The sequence below is a fragment of the Ictalurus furcatus genome, chromosome 18 (genome assembly GCF_023375685.1).
Source record: "Ictalurus furcatus strain D&B chromosome 18, Billie_1.0, whole genome shotgun sequence".
NCBI lineage: Eukaryota > Metazoa > Chordata > Actinopteri > Siluriformes > Ictaluridae > Ictalurus > Ictalurus furcatus.
In genome coordinates, this window is record NC_071272.1 from 13,909,998 (window position 1) to 13,929,262 (window position 19,265).

A 19,265-nucleotide genomic window follows, 5' to 3' on the forward strand; every position below is an offset into this window, starting at 1 on the left:
AACATGTGTCACTACACAATGCAGTTACACCGTTCATTCATCCTTAGTAACTGCATGGTAAGGGCCATCGTGCTTTAAATTTGGCTACTAGTTTGTTTATATTTTGAGAAATACAAAAGAAATACAATTAAATTTGTTAGACAAATATGAAGGAAACTCAAAAAAAAATTCCCAGTCTTGCTCCCTACCTGATAGAACAGGCAAACTTGTACTGAGTTAACTGTCACCCATGTTCATTAATTAATTAAACTTCATTGTTGCATGAGAAAAGCTAAATGCTTCCATCTCTGTCAAGTTGACCGTTACCATAACACAGTCTGCATGATGGTCTTTGCGCCACTTTGTGCTCAGAACCTGCTGACCCAGAGGTGTTGGTTCTGGCTCAATGCTCACCCTCTGTGCAAACTGGTTACCCATCTATACGGAACGCTGCCAATTTACACCCATTGCCAGAGAATGATAAACTCATAAAGCTGTAATCTTCAACTCAAGACTTTTAATTAATTAATTTACTCAGTTTATTTGAGAGTTTCATCTTGAGAAAGTTCTCTTGAGATCTAGTTTTGGAAAGCAAATTTCTACTTCACCCCATTTGAAATATACATGATCACTTTTTAAAAATATTTTACTCCATTAAAAGAAATGCACGCAGTTACATTTCAGGAAGAATGATGGCAAACAAGGCTATTTTAAGGCCTAATAAGGCCATTTTTATTCAACCTTTATAAACAGCTTGTTATGGAAGCTAGGACATGACAACGGTACATGACAATCTCAAGAATCAACTAACTGAGCTATGATCTTTGGGGGTTACTTTGATATACATTAGACAAATGCGCTCTGAAATAAATTATAGCCGACTAATTATAATAGCAGTAGTGATAGTGGAAGACATCAATAGTATGAGCTCTTACTTCAACATTCACTAATCCTGAAAACTTCAGTTTAAGTACCTTCATCATGTTCATGTTTACTCCTATCAGTCTGCTCATGACACAGGACTTCAAGTACATCCATGCCTATTTTATCATCTGAGAGAACAGAAGCGAAGGAAAAATGCCCTAAAAATCATCTTGGGGATTCTCAAGACGACTTCAATCCCATCATGCTGATCAGTTGACAGTCAGCATTAAGGAATTGTTGGACGCTGTATATTAATTTAAGGTATGCTCAATGCCTCACACTCAGCTAGTGGATGAAGCTGATGAAGTCCTGGATCATCTACAACATCACCATGTCAAGTTATTGATAAAGGTAACAATAATGCATAGCCTAAATGCTTGATTTGTTCCATCCATCCATCTATTCCCTATACCGCTTATCCTTCCTTCAGGGTCACGGGGAAACCTGGAGCCTATCCCAGGGAGCATCGGGCACATGGCGGGGTACACCCTGGACAGGGTGCCAATCAATCCAGGGCACACTCACACACCCATTCATACACTAAGGACACTTTGGACATGCCAATCAGCCTACCATGCATGTCTTTGGACTGGGGGAAGAAACCGGAGTACCGGAGGAAACCCCCGCAGCACGGAGAGAACATGCAAACTCCACACACACAGTGGGACTCGAACCCCACGACCCTGGAGGTGTGAGGTGAACGTGCTAACCACTAAGCCACCATGCGCCCCTTGATTTGTTCATGATTTATTAACAAGGAAGTAAATACTGTTCATGATTAGGTAATTAACAAATGTAGAAAAGGTACTGAATGATTGTACTCAAGTGAAAGTATAGATGATTTGTCAAAATATTACTTAATTAAAAGTGGAGGTGTCCAGTCAAAAATCTACTCAAGTGAAAGAAAGAAAAGTTAAATGTATTCAAGAATTAAAACGTAAATGGTTTAACTGATGGAATTAAGTAATGTCACTTTTATTTTATTAGATTTTATTTGCTTTTTCATATTTAAAACATTGTTTCATTTTAAAGCAACTATTCTACACTATTTTGCATGAAAACATGACTGACACTACATATTTTGCTAATGAAGTAAAATATCATGTAACTAACCAATATTTACCATTAGCTAGAGTCTGACTTACTGCCTAGGCAATTTAAATTAGCCACTGGAATCGATGCTAGTGTAACCAAGCATTAGCAAAGAAAACAGGCTTACGTAGTTAAACACAGTCTGTTAACATTAGCAAATTAGAGACATTTACCACAACATGATTTTTATGACTTCTAGAGAGGAAAAGGAGACACCTTGTTTTATACGAGTTTTTCCTTACTTTTACTGAAACATTTTACTGAGATAGGTGCTTATCTTATAAGTTCAAAACTGCAGACTTGTACTGGATACTTGACTGGATTCTAAACTGGAATAACTGGATGCTAAACTGAGCACATTTGATGAATATATGTTGTGCAGATATTGGCTGTACGAGGGAAAAAGAAACGTTGAAAATTTATAATGAGTACTTTGAATGTCTGAATAAAAATATAAGGAGTAAAAGTATTTTTTTTCTTGGAAATGTACTAAAGTAAGTGTACAAATAGTCAATTTCAGTAATACTCAAGTAAACTATAAATACACTAAAATAATATTTAAGTTTAGATACATACTATTACTTAAGTATTTGCCTTTCCCTGTAATTCAAACAGTAAAAAAAAATCATTAATGTATTCTAAATTATATACATTATAACAAGTTACTATATACGCTTCCATCAATAATTTGGGGAAAACATTCTAATGTTTCTTTTACAGCTGTGTATTTTGTAATTGCTATAAGTAATTTTATTGGTTTTTATGTCTCATATACTTTTACCAGTGTAATTCCAACAGTCTGCTCTCTGCTCCTTAGCCAGTCATTAGAAAACTTTGGGAGCATTTTCAGAGAGAGTTTCCTGTGTTACTGCACACGTTGTACTTTGAGAAATCTTAAGTGTTTTGGGTGAAGGGGGAACCGGCAGGAGACGAATGGACTTTGACAGTAAATCTTGCTACACACACAGGTTACTCTTCTACCAGCACCTTATTTTCCATTCATATTTAAATCAAACATGCTGCCTTTGTACGTCACTATGCTTAGTCAGTGCTTATAGTGTAACAAATGATTTAAGCTGGATTTTCATCTCATCACTTTACAGTAATTTACAATAACCACTGATAGCAAGGAGCTATACCCAGTTGGTTGCAGTCTAGAAGAGAACCCAAGATTCCTACAGGTCTTGATTTTGTATTCTTCATGCCAGCTGGACAAACAGAGCCTGCGTTCTTCTGTGTAGCAGAAAAAGTTTCTATGGCCACAAGAGGTTTAGCAGTGGCGTATTAACACAGTGTTAGATTGTTCAGGATTTCCTCAGAAAAACCAAAGGTATTTCAAAGCTGATTACGCAACTCCAACTCTACAGCCTGCTGGAGACCTTTCTTGTCTGATTTGCACACTCTGGACATGACGAGTTGTAACAAAGCATTTGTCTGCATGTGAATAACTGGAGGGGATTTTGTTTTTCTGCAAAAGGAGGTCACTCTGAACTCTGGAGTTCTTGCACAGTAAGACTTCTTCAGTTCTAGGAATCCAGTGACGAAGAAGAAAGAAGCCTAGCAATGTAATGCTAATATGATTCACTGAATCAACAAAATAGTAATAATAAAGGTATTATTTTTTTATGCGTCTAGTCATACTACTTTTTTGACTGACCAGCGTGATCTCTATGCATTCATAGATTCAACCCTGAAGACAGATAGCGACCCAATCTATTAGTAAACAGCAGCAGATCATCGACCCTAAACCATGGTGTTCGCAGACCTGCTGGAACAGGTGGGAAGTACAGGTCGTTTCCAGTTAGTCCATGTCACCCTGCTCTCTGTGCCCATCCTCATGATGGCAAGCCACAATCTGTTGCAGAACTTCGTAGCGGCCGTGCCTCCACACCACTGCACCACCCACACCAACCTGTCTGATTCTGCACTGGGTCCAGCCGAGACCCTGCTCCTCAGCGTGCCTATTGATGGGCAGGGTAAACTGGAACGTTGTAGGCGCTATGTGCAACCACAGTGGGACCTTCTGGGCAAGAACAGCTCTGAGGACCTGGAAAAGAATGAAATTGAAATGGAAGGATGTGTGGATGGATGGACCTATAACAAGACTGACATGAGCTCAACCATTATTACAGAGGTACTGGGCTCTGTTTTTATGAAATTTGATCAAATTAAATAGAGCAATGGCTGATCTTTGTTTTTCTCTTACAGTGGGATTTGGTGTGTGATTTGAGATCTCTGAAGCAAATGGGGCAAACCATTTACATGGGAGGGGTGCTTGTGGGAGCGTTGGTCTTTGGGGGACTATCTGACAAGTAAGGAATACTGTTTGAGCATGTGCTTGCCATTTGGTAATTACATCACCAATTAATTAATTGATTAATCAGTTAATGAAATAATAATTATAATAGAAATCTGTATAAATTAACTATAGAAAAGAACACATTAATCAATGCTTACAAAATTGTTGTTCCCCCCTTATCATATGATACCTAAGCATTTTAAAATCCCAATTTTTATTTGTACATAGCATTTTCTATCCACTGTGCCATGAGGCAGGGCTGAAACTGTGGTTTATTCACAGATTGTTGAAAAAAACACTGAAATTACATCTTATTCCCTGTAGTGTTGCTCATTAGATCATAATCACACAGAATAGTCAATGAGTAAGTCAGTCTGCTAAAAAGTCAACAATGAAGGTGACAATGTCTTCTCTCTGCTGTTCAGAGAAGCCGCAGTCCAGAAGAGTGTGGACAGCAAGAATAGGAATAATTTTTCAAATTATTGAGTCATCCATATACCAATTTGTATATTTTTCCATTGGTTTACACATTCATTGATGTATCTAAGTAATACACTTTTGACTGGTACCAACTGATTTATCAACATATCAATCTATACTTCTGATTTTGAGGTGACAATTGGTTTCCACAGAGTATATTATTGTTTGGTTATAGGTTTAAGAATGTTTAACTTTTTTTTTTTGCAAGAACAAATTAAACCTAGCCACCAACTTGTTGGCTACTGTACATTAGTCTTAGTCTGTCTCAACTAATATTTTTACTTCAATCCACGCCCAAAACTCCATACATTAACTTTAAAACATCATTGTTGTCACAGCTCAGTCAGATCAGAACTCAAATTCCCAAGATGCAACACTCACTTCTCATGCACGCATGCGCTCACCATCCCCGGAGTTCTGATCAGACACACCTGGCACCAATCACACACACACACACACACGCTCTCACCGCTAGTACTTAGGGAAGTCATTCACCCAGAATTTATGCGAAGTATACGCTCAGTCACTCGTTTCTCTGCGTTACCAAGCCGGTCTAGTTTGTCTTCTCGTGATCCTCGACCCTTGTTTCCGGTTTCGACTACGCTCTCTGCCTGACCCCGTTTGTGTTGTTCGCCCGATCACTTGACCTTCGCCTGTCCTACGACTACGTTTCTTGAGATTCCCGATACTACGCTGTACACCTGCCGCCCGCTCCTGCTTCCGTGCCGATTCGAGGTTCGTGACAAAATACTTCGCCTTCCAATGGAAGCAGCGGGAGATCCCCGTTGGCCGCAAGCCATCGAGGGACATGGCCGGATGATTAGTGACCATGATCACCGTCTCGCCAACCTGACTGAGCAGGTAGCGCGGCTAAACCAAGCCGTGCAGCTTTCTACGGCACCGACCACACGCTTGCCTCCCACTCCAGCGCCGGAGAAGTACGACGGAGATCCGACACGCTGCCGAGGTTTTTTAATCCAGTGCTCCCTGTTTTTTTCCACGTACCCAGACATGATGGAGAATCGGAAAATAATCCACTTCATGGAACTTTTAACCGGGAGAGCTCTCCTCTGGGCCACCGCGGAATGGCATGCAGGAGAGAGAACGACGGCGCCGTGAACATTGTTGTTTCTACTGCGGCGAGAAGGGCCACTTCGTGCAACAATGCCCTCTCAAACAGTGCTCTACCCGAGGGGAAACCAAAATTGCCAAACAACCTCAGCCAGGGGTGAGTTTAGAAGCCATTGCCCAGTACTCACTTCAGTCTGCATTCGTATTACCCGTTATATTTGAATACTCAAGTGTTTCCTGTATTTTAGAGGTGCTGATCGACTCTGGAGCGGCGGGGAACTTCATTGACCAAGAGACCATACTCCAATATAACATCCCCATTCGTCCTCTCAGCACCCCCCCCGCTGTGTCCAAGCCATTGATGGAGCCCCCATTGGAGATGGTTTAATCACCCACTGCACTGAACCTATTAACCTCTGCACCAGCGCTCTTCATCAGGAGAAAATTACGTTCCATGTCATTGTGATGGCCCGGCATCCAGTGGTTCTCGGTCTTCCTTGGCTCGAGCATCACAACCAACAAATTTCATGGAATCAAAGGGAGATCACTCACTGGTCAGCTCACTGCATCAATCACTGTCTCCAAGTCCCTGTGATCTCCTTAGCATCCACATCCGTTGAGAGCCTGGACAAGGCAGACAACATTCTGATCCCCAGTGTTTACCATGACCTCGTTGAAGTATTCAGTAAGAAGAAGGCTAGTGGACTACCTCCTCAGAGATTACGACTGTGCAATCAATTTGCTCCCAGGCACTACACCACCATGAGGGAGAGTCTATCTGTTAACGGTAACTGAGCAAAAAGCCATGGAAGAGTACATTCAGGAAGCGTTGCACCAAGGTTATATACGACCATCTACTTCTCCAGCATCCGTGGGGTTTTTCTTCATGGAGAAGAAGGGAGGAGGTTTACGACCATGCATTGACTACTGAGGACTAAACCAGTGTTGCGTCAAGTACCGTTACCCTCTACCTCTAGTACCAGCCGCTCTGGAAAAGTTACGCACTGCCACCATCTTCACGAAACTGGACTTGCGCAGTGCATACAACTTGGTCCGGATTCGAGAGGGAGATGAATGGAAGACTGGGTTCAGCACAACTTCAGGTCACTATGAGTATCAGGTCATGCCGTATGGGCTTTCTAACGCTCCCTCGGTCTTCCAATGTCTAACGACGTGTTACATGACATGCTGGGATGCCATGTGATCACCTACATAGACGATATTCTGACTCCTGGGAGGAACATGTTCACCACGTCCGCCAAGTTCTACAACGACTGCTCCGTCATCAGTTATATGTTAAAGCTGAGAAATGCGAATTTCATAGAACCAAGACTGTGTTTCTGGGATACGTCATCAACCCCGAGGTGATCTCCATGGACCAAGAAAAGGTCCAGGCAGTAGTAAACTGGCCCACACCCACGACGATCAAGGAACTACAGAGGTTTCTGGGGTTTGCGAACTTCTACAGAAGGTTTATCAGAAATTTCAGTGCCATCACCAACCCCCTCACGTCCCTGCTAAATGGGGAAACCCAAACGTCTGTCATGGAATTCAACCGCCCAAACTGCCTTCGACAAGCTCAAGAAAGCTTTCACTACTGCACCCATCATCAAACATCCGGACCCATCCAGACCATTTATAGTGGTGGTGGATGTGTCAGAGACCGGGGTAGGAGCCATTTTATCCCAGTGATTTGGAGAGAAGCCAAAGCTCCATCCGGTGGCGTTCTTCTCGCGAAAGCTTTCCCCCACTGAGAGAAACTACGATGTGGGAAATCGTGAACTCTTGGCAATTAAGTTAGCGCTGGAGGAGTGGAGACACTGGTTAGAGGGGGCTACACATCCCTTTGTCATCTTCACAGACCATAAGAACCTGGAGTACCTTCGCACTGCAAAGCGACTCACACCCCGCCAGGCCCGATGGGCCCTGTTCTTCACCAGGTTTCACTTCACGTTATCCTACAGACCCGGGTCCAAGAACATAAAAGCTGATGCCCTGTCTCGTCTCGACCACACAGAACGTGTCAACGAGCATGAAGAGTACGTCATCCATCCTTCATGTATTATCAATGTGCTAGAGTGGGATCTGGACCAGGAGCTAGAGCAGATTCCCCAGTCACAAGTACCCGTAAAGTGTCCCCCGAACAAACTATTTGTACCCGAAGAGTACCACCCAGATGATGAGTTCTTGGCACACATGGTACTCAGTACAGGGCATCCAGGGGCACAGCGCACACACCATCTCCTAAAAGAGAAGTACTGGTGGTCCAATATGGAGGGAGAGATGCACAAGGTGGTGATGTCCTGTTCATCTTGCGCACAGAATAAGGTACCTCGGACCCTCCCAGCTGGGTAAGGGCTTGAGCCTCCTATACCCGAACGCCCATGGTCACACACATCCGTAGACTTCATAACGGATTTGCCAAGATCCCAAGGAAATACCACAGTTCTAGTCAGAGTGGACCGGTTTTCCAAGTCCATACATTTTATTCCATTACCTGCTCTCCCCACCGCCTTCGTGACAGCCGAACTTCTATTCCAGCATGTGTTCAGATATTTCGGCATCCCGGAGGAGATTGTCAGTGACAGGGGCCCGCAGTTTACTTCCAGAGTGTGGTCCAGCTTCATGACCAAGATGGGAGTAACAGTGAATCTCACCTCCGGATATCACCCACAAGCCAATGGACAAGTTGAACGACTCAATCAGGAACTAGGGCGATTCCTCCGTACTTTCTGTGCCAATAACCCAGAGGATTGGAGCAAGTTTTTGCCATGGGCTGAGTACGCCCAGAACTCACTACATCATTTGGCTACCAATCTCACTCCTTTCCAGTGCATGCTAGGTTACCAACCTCCACTGTTCCCGTGGAACGTGACTCCCCACCACAGCTACTGCCGTTGACCAATGGTTTGAACGTAGTGAGCGTGTCTGGGGTGACACCCACCGACACCCGAAAGAGACCACAGACCCATACAAGCGCAAAGCAGATCGCCGCCACAAAGAACACCCTAATTACCAACTAGGCGATAGGGTGTGGCTGTCCACAAAGGACTTAAACCTATGAGCTTGTTGTGTGTGTTTTTTACAGCTAACGCCAAGATACACTGGACCATTCGAGATCCTCAAGCAAGTCAATGAAGTCACTTACCGTCTGGAACTTCCACGACACAGCCGCATCTCCCCCTCATTCCATGTATCACATCTCAAACCTGTTATCAACGGTCCATTAGCCACCGAAGTACCATCTGAAACTCCTCCGACCCCTCTGGAAATTGATGGACAACCGGCTTACCGTGTCAAGAACATCCTCGAATCTAGACACAGGAGAGGCAAGCTGGAGTATTTGGTCGAGTGGGAGGGTTATGGACCTGAGGAACAATGCTGGGTTCCCAAGCAGGATATACTGGATTCACAGCTTACTGAAGACTTTCACGCAACTTATCCTGATCTCCCTGGTCCACGACCCCGGGGGAGGCCAAGAAAGAACTCGGCTCCCGGAGTGAGCCCTTTGGGGGGGGGAGGGTTCTGTCACAGCTCAGTCAGATCAGAGCTCAAATTCCCAAGATGCAACACTCACTTCTCATGCACACATGTGCTCACCATCCCCAGAGTTCTGATCAGACACACCTGGCACCAATCACGCACTCACCGCTAGTACTTAGGGAAGTCATTCACCCAGAATCTATGCGAAGTATACGCTCAGTCACTCGTTTCTCTGCGTTACCAAGCCGTTCTAGTTTGTCTTCTCGTGATCCTCGACCCTTGTTTCCGGTTTCGACTACGCTCTCTGCCTGACCCCGTTTGTGTTGTTCACCCGATCACTTGACCTTCGCTTGTTCTACGGCTACGTTTCTTGAACTTCCCGATACGACGCTCTACACCTGCCGCCCGCTCCTGCTTCCGTGCTGATTCGAGGTTCGTGACAATTGTAAAGTTACCGTAGGTAATGAAATTAAGAGGCTGGGTTTAAGATGAAGAATGTAAAGAAATTGTGATGAGGAAAATAGTGATTTGAAGATTGGCACATGTCACAGTGTTGAGCAAGTCACCAAGCATGTCTTATCTGACTGACTACATTTAGGCTAAGCTGGAGTGGGTGGCATGGTGGGGCAGCATGTAAACATGGTAGTGTGCAGTTTCTGTTGGCATTCCATATGTGTCCTTAAAGTGACCAGTTCCCATCAACATATCCTCATGCTTCACACTCCATATATTTACATATATAATATAAGCAAACAGTATACTCCAAATACTTTGCTTTCCGACATATTATAAAGAAATGTCGGTAGTGTCACAGACATGTCCAAGCTATTTTAGCTATCACTGCACAGAATGCCAAATTGTTTCCCTCCCCACAGGTTTGGCCGGCGTATTTTGCTCCTGATCTCTCACCTGATGATGGCAGTTTCAGGGACATGCACCGCCTTTGCATCCTCTTACCCCCTCTTCTGTCTGTTCCGCTTCTTCAGTGGCATGGCCCTCTCTGGGATAATCCTGAACTCCTTCTCCCTCAGTAAGTGCACACACACACTTTGCTGACTGAGTAATGATTATTCTGAAAATGTAGCCAGTGAATGTAGTACAGCATGTAAAAATGACTAAAAAAGAAAATATGTGGAAGATAAGTTTTCACCAGATTCGGTTACCTACAATGAATATCTTGTATGCTCCTTTTGTCTGTCTGTCTTGTATAATGAATGAATGAATACCTTTTACTGTCACTATACACGTGTACAATGAAATTAAGAGCCTCTCCCCTTTTTTTTTTTTTTTTTTTTTGTTTTTTTTTTTGTTTTTTTTTTGTTTTTTTTTGTTCTGTGCCAACATGTATAGTTGTGGAATGGATCCCCACTCGCATAAGGACCGTGGTGGGTACAGCTACAGGCTACTGTTACACCACTGGGCAGCTGATGCTGGCAGGTGTGGCTTACAACATCCGAGACTGGCGCTGGCTCACTCTGGCTGTCTCTCTACCTTTCTATGTCTTCTTCCTCTACTCTTGGTAAGTAGTAAATGTCCATATTGTACTCCTGAATGTCATTTTAAGCTGTCAGGAATGGCCTACGTAATACAAAAGAATGATGAAGAAACTACTATCTAAGAACATCTGTACACTTTCATTCTAAGAAAAAAAATACAAGAATATATGAAAGAATATTGAAATAAGTCATATTCCATCCCTTTGCCTAAAGGCATACAAAATATCTAGCCAGCTACAGTAGTTGACTGCTAGTAAACTAGGTTAGATTTGAGTTTGAAAAAAACAGTAGCAATATTTACACTTGGAGACCAGAGTTCAATGAATGATCAGCAGTTATTAACATGCTGTAACTATTTTATTTTATATAGGTTTTATTTTAATATTAACACTTGTGTTAGCCTGTTAGTTAGGTAACATAAAACTTACAGCTTCTAAATGCTAATTTTAATTGGCATTAACACATTAATGCAGTTAAAGTAACCTTAGTATAGAAAATTAAAGAAAGCATTGGGTCTTCATTTAATTTTTCCACCTACAACAACCTATAAACCTAAGTAAATTTGTAAGGTTTTTTTAAATGCAGATTTCATACTGGAACAAATTGGTTTTAGTGTTAGTCTGTTACTGGTTTAGCTGATCAACTAGCATGGCATAATAGACTTTCTGATACAGTATGTTAGAAAGTAAGTTGACACTTAGAAGTTTTTTATAGTAGTTAACTAGCTAACTTCTGAAAGCTGTAATGGGCCATCGTTTCAAACATTTTCAAAGCCGGTCTCTAACTTGCATGACTAGCAAAACCTCACTGGGTTCATCTAGCACAGTCCTGCATTATTCTGATTTCTTCCCCACTACATCTTAAGTAAATGTACTTCTATTAATTTTTTACTCACAGGTGGTTCTTGGAGTCTGCAAGATGGCTAGTTCTTACCAAGAAGCCTGAGGAGGCCGTTCAAAACCTCAAAACTGTAGCTCGGGTTAATGGCCGCCAGGCTGAGGGTGACAAAATCAATCTGGAGGTAAAGAGAGACAATGTGGCCATGCTAGTGGAAATTTTCTGTGTAATGTTTCTTTGATACCTCAGGTTTTGTAGGTATTATAAAGAGGCTTTTCATTTGTGCTTTAATTTAGGTATGAACTTTGTCAACAAATGTTTGTTTTTTTCCTGAAATTCCTTAGAATGAGACAAAACAGACATTATTATTATTATTATTATTATTATTATTATTATTATTATGAATAATAATAATTACATTAAATGAGTCAAAACGGAGAGAAAGGCCACATGTGGCATCAGCAAGATTTAAACACACAATCATATAACAAGGAAAATACTTTACCATTTCACTATCTGAGAAGTTGTTCAATTACATGTAAAATAAAAACAAAAAACTGTGCAAAAAAAAAGGGTTAGTTTAGTCTACTCTTAACATGGTATAACTACTGGAATGAAACATGCTTACATAAAAATCATACAAAAAAACATTTCATATGGACGATAAATACGTAGCTCTGAGTATTTAGCATATGCAAATACTTTTTAATACCCGCATTACTAAATCTATAACTAAAATAATAGTTGGAATATAGAACACTTGGTACTTCTCTTTAATGCTAGCATATAAAAAGTATACTAGTGCAGTGGTTTTCAAAGTGGGGGCCGCCAGGGGGTGCCTGGGGGACCTCAACAATTTGGTGTGAAAAATAAATTCTCACTCTCGGACAACCCAACCCCCCCCCCCCCCCCCCACACACACAATCATTTCCTAATGTAATGTAAAGATGTAATTATTAATAATTTAAAAAAAGGGGATATATTCAGAAGTCTATTTTTAATGTGTTTTAAAGACATCTTGCAAAAGGGGGGCCTCGGACAAATGTTAATGCCATTTGGGGGGCCTTGCCCTAGAAAAGTTTGGGAACCCCTGTACTAGTGTACTTTTTTTCAAGTACTTGAACTAGCATATCAAAAATACACTTTAAATATAGTTAAATAGTATTATAGTGCCAAATGTATACTGTAAATCTCTGCAGGTATACATTTAGTATGCTTATAATAAGCTTGGTTATGTATTTGAATGAACTTGACACATCATTAACTTGGCAGCTCTGAGAATAGTCTAGGACTTTGTTGAGATCTCTGCTGAAACTCTACGGCAGTCATATTTGAGATTTACTAGGGTGGTTTTTTTTTCTTGTTTTTTTGTGTCAGGAGAACAAATGGAGAGATAGCAGACCTAAGCAGACTGCTGTTATTTACCCATTTATTCTCATTAGCTCTAATTGTTAGCTAGGAGAAACTAGAGATAGTGATTTCTTTTAAGATTTTTAGACATGTGTGCGTTCTGTATGTGTGTAGATGCTGCAGGAATCCATGAAGAAGGAGCTGTCTTGCTCACAGGTCGCTCACAGTGCCCTGGATCTTGTGCGGACACGCACGATGAGAACCATCACCGTGTGTCTCAGTGCAGTGTGGTCAGTTGCTGAAGATTTAGTTAGATCACCATTTTAGACACTCAATTTGAACAAATCAGTACATGGTAACTAGCTAGTAATTCTTGCCACACATTCATGTTTTGTCCTTCTAGGTTCTCGACAAGCTTTTCCTACTATGGCTTGTCTATGGATTTACAGAAATTTGGAGTGAACATATATTTGATTCAGGTGATATTTGGTGCGGTGGACATTCCAGCCAAAATCATTATTACAGTAGCAATGAGTATGATTGGTCGCAGGCTGTCCCAGTGCGTATCACTCGTACTGTCTGGTATTACCATTCTCGCCACTGGGCTCGTGCCTTATGGTAAGTATGCTAACACTGTCATGCTAACCTGTTATTCTGGGATCTATAAAAGTGTTGCAATGATGCTATGGCTTGAAAAGGCTTGTTTGCAGTGTTATGCTTTCTTTTTATTTCATTCCTCTCCATTTCTGACCTGTAACATCCATACTCATGAGGAAGACTACTGTGTCACTTTGGGCAATAATGCTCTGCTCTAATGCATGTTCTTGTGAATGTGCAGAAATGCAGACGTTGCGTACCTCCTTGGCAGTACTTGGGAAAGGCTGTTTGGCTGCCTCCTTCAACTGCTGTTACCTTTACTCTGGGGAACTATATCCCACAGTAATCCGGTAATCCTCCTCTTCATTCTTATCTTCCTTTTACCTAAAAGCACAGCTTATATTCGAGTTGGGGTACTCGATCCTGGACTCAGAGTTGAGTCCAATTATGAACGAACTTGGACTTGTCACGCACTCGGGTAAACTTGAACTTGACACGGATTCTGATTACGGATTTTGGACTCAGGGTACAGTTGAGTCTGCATCATGTGTAACATGAAAAAGATTTTAAAAAATAAATAACATAAAAGTAAGATAAAAAGAAATGAATGACTCCTTGCCTGACCATGGGGCCGCCTCTCGGTGCAAGTACTGAACTGAGTTCTCTTTAGAGGCTTATCACGCTCGGTCGGTCAAATAACACACACACACCATGTCAAAATACAGGTCTGGCCGAGTAGTCATGTAAACACAGACGGTTATGTCTTAAGTGACTGTAAACAGTTGGGGAAAAAATCGGAGGTGTCAATACAGTATAATGAATCTGTGCATTAGGTCTTAAAGTGACAGCAGTCTAATAAACCTGCTGCTGTCAGTCTCACTAATGTTAATCAAACAACAAAAGACAGAGAAAATCACTCACTCATTTGACTGAATATTTTCAGTAAATTTAATAATCACTGTCATACAGTGAAGTCTATTTTATATTACATTTAACTACTTTATTCAATTTCCATAGTATTTTTTTTACTGATAGACCTACCTGAGAAAACTCCTCCTTATTGTGAAATATCAGTAAAGATTGTAGTCATATCGCCCAGCCCTAAACATTAGCATATGCTGATTCCAGTCTTGAATTTCACAAAATGTGAAATGTACTTCTTAATGTAGTAAATATCATAAACCCTGCTGATAGAGGTTTTTTTTTTTTTTTTTTTTTTTTTTTCCCCCCATTTCAGGAATTAAAATGAAAAGTTACAAGAACAGAGCTGTGTTCATAGACAGATTAAAATCAGTAAAAAAGAATGAAGCTTATGACATGCTGCTAAATGCAACTCAACTCTGTACTCTCTCTCTCAGCTTATATAATTGTGGGGGAGACGCAACAATTATTGAAATATCAGCTCAAACTGGAGAACACAATATAGCATGATACAATAACAAAACAGGTTCATCTGAATTTTAATACACTTGTAATATAATTAAAATTCAACGTATACCTCTATCCCTTTCTTCCCTTTGAAAACAATTTTTGATAGGAAACTAATTGAGGTGCTGATGACATGAAATAAAATTAAATGTCAATGACAAGATGGAATAGTGGTATTTTTGTTACATTTATGTTGCCATTGGTTTATGAAGGTTAAAATATTAATTTAACAGCTCAGTGTTGCGTTTACAGTTGCAATTTCAAGTCTTTTTTCAATTTAAATTCTGGACTCAGACTCTGCCATTAAGGACTCGGACTTGAGTCCAACTCGGCCCCTTTTGGACTCGAACTCGATTGGTTATGGATTTGGTCTCGACTCGAACTAGACAAAGGTGGACTCAGACCAAACATATACAGCTTATATACAGTATTGCAACAGAAGTTGAGGGGTGGGTCGTTTGAAGTGGGCTGGTAAATAACATTCAACACATGTCAAAATAATTATAAATCTTTGTTCATTCTATTTTTCTATTCTATTATTTTAATGTAAATCAGTCAATAATGTGGTAGCAGCGCAATGCATAAAATCATGCAGATACAGTTCAAGAGCTGAGCTTGATATTCACATCAAACATCAGAATGGGGGGGGGATATGATCTCATTGACATTGACTATGGCCTAGTTGTGGTGCCAGATGGTCTGGTTTGAGTATTTCAGAAACTGCTGATCTCCTTTGAATTTGAAGGAGTTGAAGATTGAAAAAGAACAGGTAATGTTTCTCCAACCTTCATCGGTCAGATTCCTGTTCTTGGCTAACTGAGTGTAACCTGATGTTCTCTTCAGTTGTTGTAGCCCATCTACCTCAAGGCTCAGTGTGTTGTGCCTTCTGTGATGCTTTCCTGCTCACCACAGTTGTAAAGAGTGGTTATTTGAGTTAGGCCACTGGTCTGGTCATTCTCATTTGACTCTCCTTTTTACTTTGACTCATTTACTTTGATTTCTGCCTGAAATCAACCCAGCCCATATGGGACAAACAACCATTACTGTCAGTGTCAATGAGATCACATTCATCCCCCCCCCCCTATTCTGATAGACATTTACCTGAAAATTTGTTTGGTCACTGTATACAGTTAATGAACAACTGAAACTTATAACACCTGCACAACTCATGTGATCTGCATTTGGTCATCAGAGGTTCCCATTAGAGAAAGCAGTTAAATGTGTTTTATGCTGCTTCCGTTGGCCGTTCACAGGCAGAACGGCATGGGATGGGTGTCCACGATGGCTCGTCTCGGAGCAATGGTGGCTCCGTTGGTGCTTCTTCTTTCTGATGCAGTCGCCTGGCTTCCGGGTGTAATCTACGGAGGAGCTCCTATCCTGAGTGGAATCTTTGCTTACTTCCTCCCTGAGACACTAAGCATGCCACTTCCTGATACCATCCAAGATGCTGAGGACAGGTGAGTCCAGAAAGTCTGGTATGTCTTCAGGATGTGCTTTTGAAACTTTCCTTGGAAACAGTTAAAATGCTGTTTTGTGTTAATTCTACGTTTTTCCTTTGGGGTTTAAAGTTGCTCTTTATCATTATTTACTGCTGACCTACTAAGGCAGAATGCAGGACCTGCTGAAAGAAAGAATTTGTCCAACCAAAAAGCAGATACTGAGATAATTATACACGGAGCTGTGTGACTGCTAAGAGTAATCCTTTTTTTAATATGACATGGAAAAACCAAAACGTACACAATTTTACATAAATTGACAGATTATTGATTTTTGTTTTAGTAGCACAAAATATAGTTAAACTAGAGGCTCTAAAAAAGTGAAATGATTTTTCAATTTATATATATGCTCAGACATGAAGAGGTATAACAAATTATATCAAACCTATACTTTTGTTTTTTAAATATAGACTATTTTTAATACAATTTTATTCTTTATTGTTTTCATTACTTCAGAGGTTTCAAGTTGAGAAAATCCAAAGACTCCCCCAAGAAAGAGGAAGTGGTCCTGAATGACCAGAGCAATATGCCACTGAAGGAGTGTGCCTGAGGCCTTATTTACAACACTTTACATCCTGCGGACAAAATGCAGCAGAATGCATCAAACATAACACACAGACTAACGTAACAGAGTAGGAAGTTACTCTTGTACTGAAGGTTGATTTTGTAAGTAGAATGTATCAAGTTAAGACTGTTTATTCATGGTAAATGCATAATATCATCCAATTTCAAGTAATAAAGAAAAAATATTTATATATGAAGTGTTCTCTTCTGTGATTGTATAATAAAAGAAATAAAGCAATTTAAAGATTCTACAATATTAGTCTTTATGCTAGGGTCATTCCATCTCAAGTGGTCCAATAATTGCAAAGTTGGTTGCTTCACTGTTTATTTATTTTTTGAGTGATTACTTCTATGTATTGGCATACAAAATCACCTGTTTTTATTTATTTATATTTTACTTGGTTTAACTATGACGGCCATGTTTGTCATGGCACACAACAAATTTTGGTTATAGAGCTGTTTAAGGAAACCTCAATATCTCGACACAGGATGGGCCTGACTATCGAGATTCGACTCTGTCTTAATTTTTTTTTAGGGGGTACCTACATTAGGTAAGTATACTGTGCATGCAGAACATTTCAGATTTGAGACTTTTTTTTTTTTTTTTTTTAAATGGGGTTGAGGAAAGTGTAATTTTTGGTGGGGAACCAGATTTTCACAGAAATAAGTCCTCTGCTGTAAAATTCAGTTTGAGGTTGGAGGTAAACTGGACAGTGGACCTCTAGGGCCAGAGTTCGAACCAGCCTGATCTACAGTATCATGTTGGTACAGTTGGTATGTGAATAGATTTTATCCAAGTATGGAATTACAGTGTTCAGCTGGATATTTTACAAATGAACAGAGTCATTAACAGAGCTGTGGTGGTGTTTCTCCTGTGATAAAAGCTATAAGAAGGTCAGAATTCACACACTCACAAGCTCCGCTTCTCTTTAAAACCTTCAAAAAAAGTATCAGTATCACATGCTGCCCTGCTTCCACTGTTGCACCATGTGGAAGCCTAGTGTTCATTTCTGAGGACATGCACAAGTGACGAGCCAAATGACCACAGCATACATACATTTTGCGTATGTGTATGCATAGCTTACTGCAAGTATAAGTCACCTTAAGGGTGATTTAAAACCTCTTTGAGCATGACATGACAATGCACAAAGTGAGCTCCACGAAGACAAATTTTTCCAAGGTTGGAGTGGAAGAATTTGAGTATCCTGCACCGAGCCCTGACCTCAACGCCACTGAACACCTTTGGGATGAACTGGAAAACCAACTCAACCCCAGACCTCCTCGCCCAACGTTACTAATATTCCTGTGGCTTAATGAACACAAATCCCCACAGCCCCGCTACAAGTTCTAGTGGGATGCCGCTGGAATAAAGTTGGTTTGACATTGGACGTTCGATATTCGCAGAAATGTGGAAATTAAGGGACTTGCAGTCAGGGTGCACAGTGGCTTAGTGGTTAGTACGCTCGCCTCACACTGCCAGGGTTGGGGTTTGATTCCCGTGGCTGTGTGTGCGCGCGTGGAGTTTGCATGTTCTCCCTGTGCTGCGGGGGTTTCCTCTGGGTACTCCGGTTTCCTCCCCCAGTCCAAAGATATGCTTGGTAGGTTGATTGGCGTATCTAAAATGTCTGTAGTGTATGTATGTGATTGTGCCCTGGATGGACTGGCACCCTGTCCAGGGTGTACCCCACCTTGTGCCTGATGCTCCCTGGGGTAGGCTCTTCTGTGACCCTGAAAAGGAGTAAGTGGATTATATTATATTGTAATATAATATTACTATTATATCATATATAAATATTGCCATGTATTTTATTACTGTATGGACTCGTGTATATACCATTATTTAAAGCTCAAAATCATTTGAAGGGAATGACTTAGTCACACAACCAACTGTAAAGTGTTCATCTAGGTGTCAGGTATGGCGCACACCTTTTAGATTTTTGATATATTTTGTGTATGAGCCCATTCTGCAGAGAAATTCATGTCTAATTTAAATATGATTTAATAGCTTATTTTAATATATATCAAAAATCTAAACGGTGTGTCTCATACCTGAAACCTAGATGAACACTTTACAGTTGGTCTTGTGACTGTAAGTCATTCCCTTCAAATGCTATTGAAGTTAGAATCGTGTTTAACAATGTCGTATGTAACTTTAGAGACGGTCCCTCC

At 40.9% G+C, this 19,265-nt stretch overlaps 1 protein-coding gene and 1 long non-coding RNA gene across 5 annotated transcripts; one reads left to right on the forward strand and one right to left on the reverse strand.

Moving 5' to 3' along the window:
* The first annotated feature begins 3,141 nt into the window (after window positions 1-3,141).
* Window positions 3,142-17,263, forward strand: slc22a6l (solute carrier family 22 member 6, like). Of its 4 annotated transcripts, none has more exons than XM_053648439.1 (11): window positions 3,142-3,504; window positions 3,678-4,129; window positions 4,204-4,307; window positions 10,204-10,358; window positions 10,679-10,847; window positions 11,722-11,845; window positions 13,186-13,301; window positions 13,415-13,629; window positions 13,850-13,958; window positions 16,290-16,493; window positions 16,989-17,103. In XM_053648439.1, the coding sequence occupies exons 2-11, from the start codon at window positions 3,746-3,748 to the stop codon at window positions 17,080-17,082; spliced, it is 1,674 nt and encodes a 557-aa protein (XP_053504414.1). In that variant the 5' UTR covers window positions 3,142-3,504; window positions 3,678-3,745; the 3' UTR covers window positions 17,083-17,103. The 4 variants fall into 4 exon arrangements, with proteins under 4 accessions (XP_053504414.1, XP_053504413.1, XP_053504415.1 ...); XM_053648438.1 differs by having other exon boundaries at window positions 3,158-3,560; XM_053648440.1 differs by having other exon boundaries at window positions 3,246-3,772; window positions 3,860-4,129.
* On the reverse strand, window positions 16,720-19,265 carry LOC128622166 (uncharacterized). The gene is made up of 2 exons (XR_008388359.1): window positions 19,146-19,265; window positions 16,720-18,824 (listed from the first exon to the last, which is right to left on the reverse strand). It is a non-coding gene; the product is annotated as an uncharacterized LOC128622166 (long non-coding RNA).

Excerpts from the sequence above, each read along its gene's own strand:
- slc22a6l (XM_053648439.1), top strand. The coding sequence starts at position 3,746 with ATGGTGTTCGCAGACCTGCTGGAACAGGTGGGAAGTACAGGTCGTTTC. Across the intron at positions 10,359-10,678 it reads CCTGAACTCCTTCTCCCTCA|TTGTGGAATGGATCCCCACT; the intron begins GTAAGTGCACAC and ends CAACATGTATAG. Across the intron at positions 13,959-16,289 it reads CTATATCCCACAGTAATCCG|GCAGAACGGCATGGGATGGG; the intron begins GTAATCCTCCTC and ends GGCCGTTCACAG.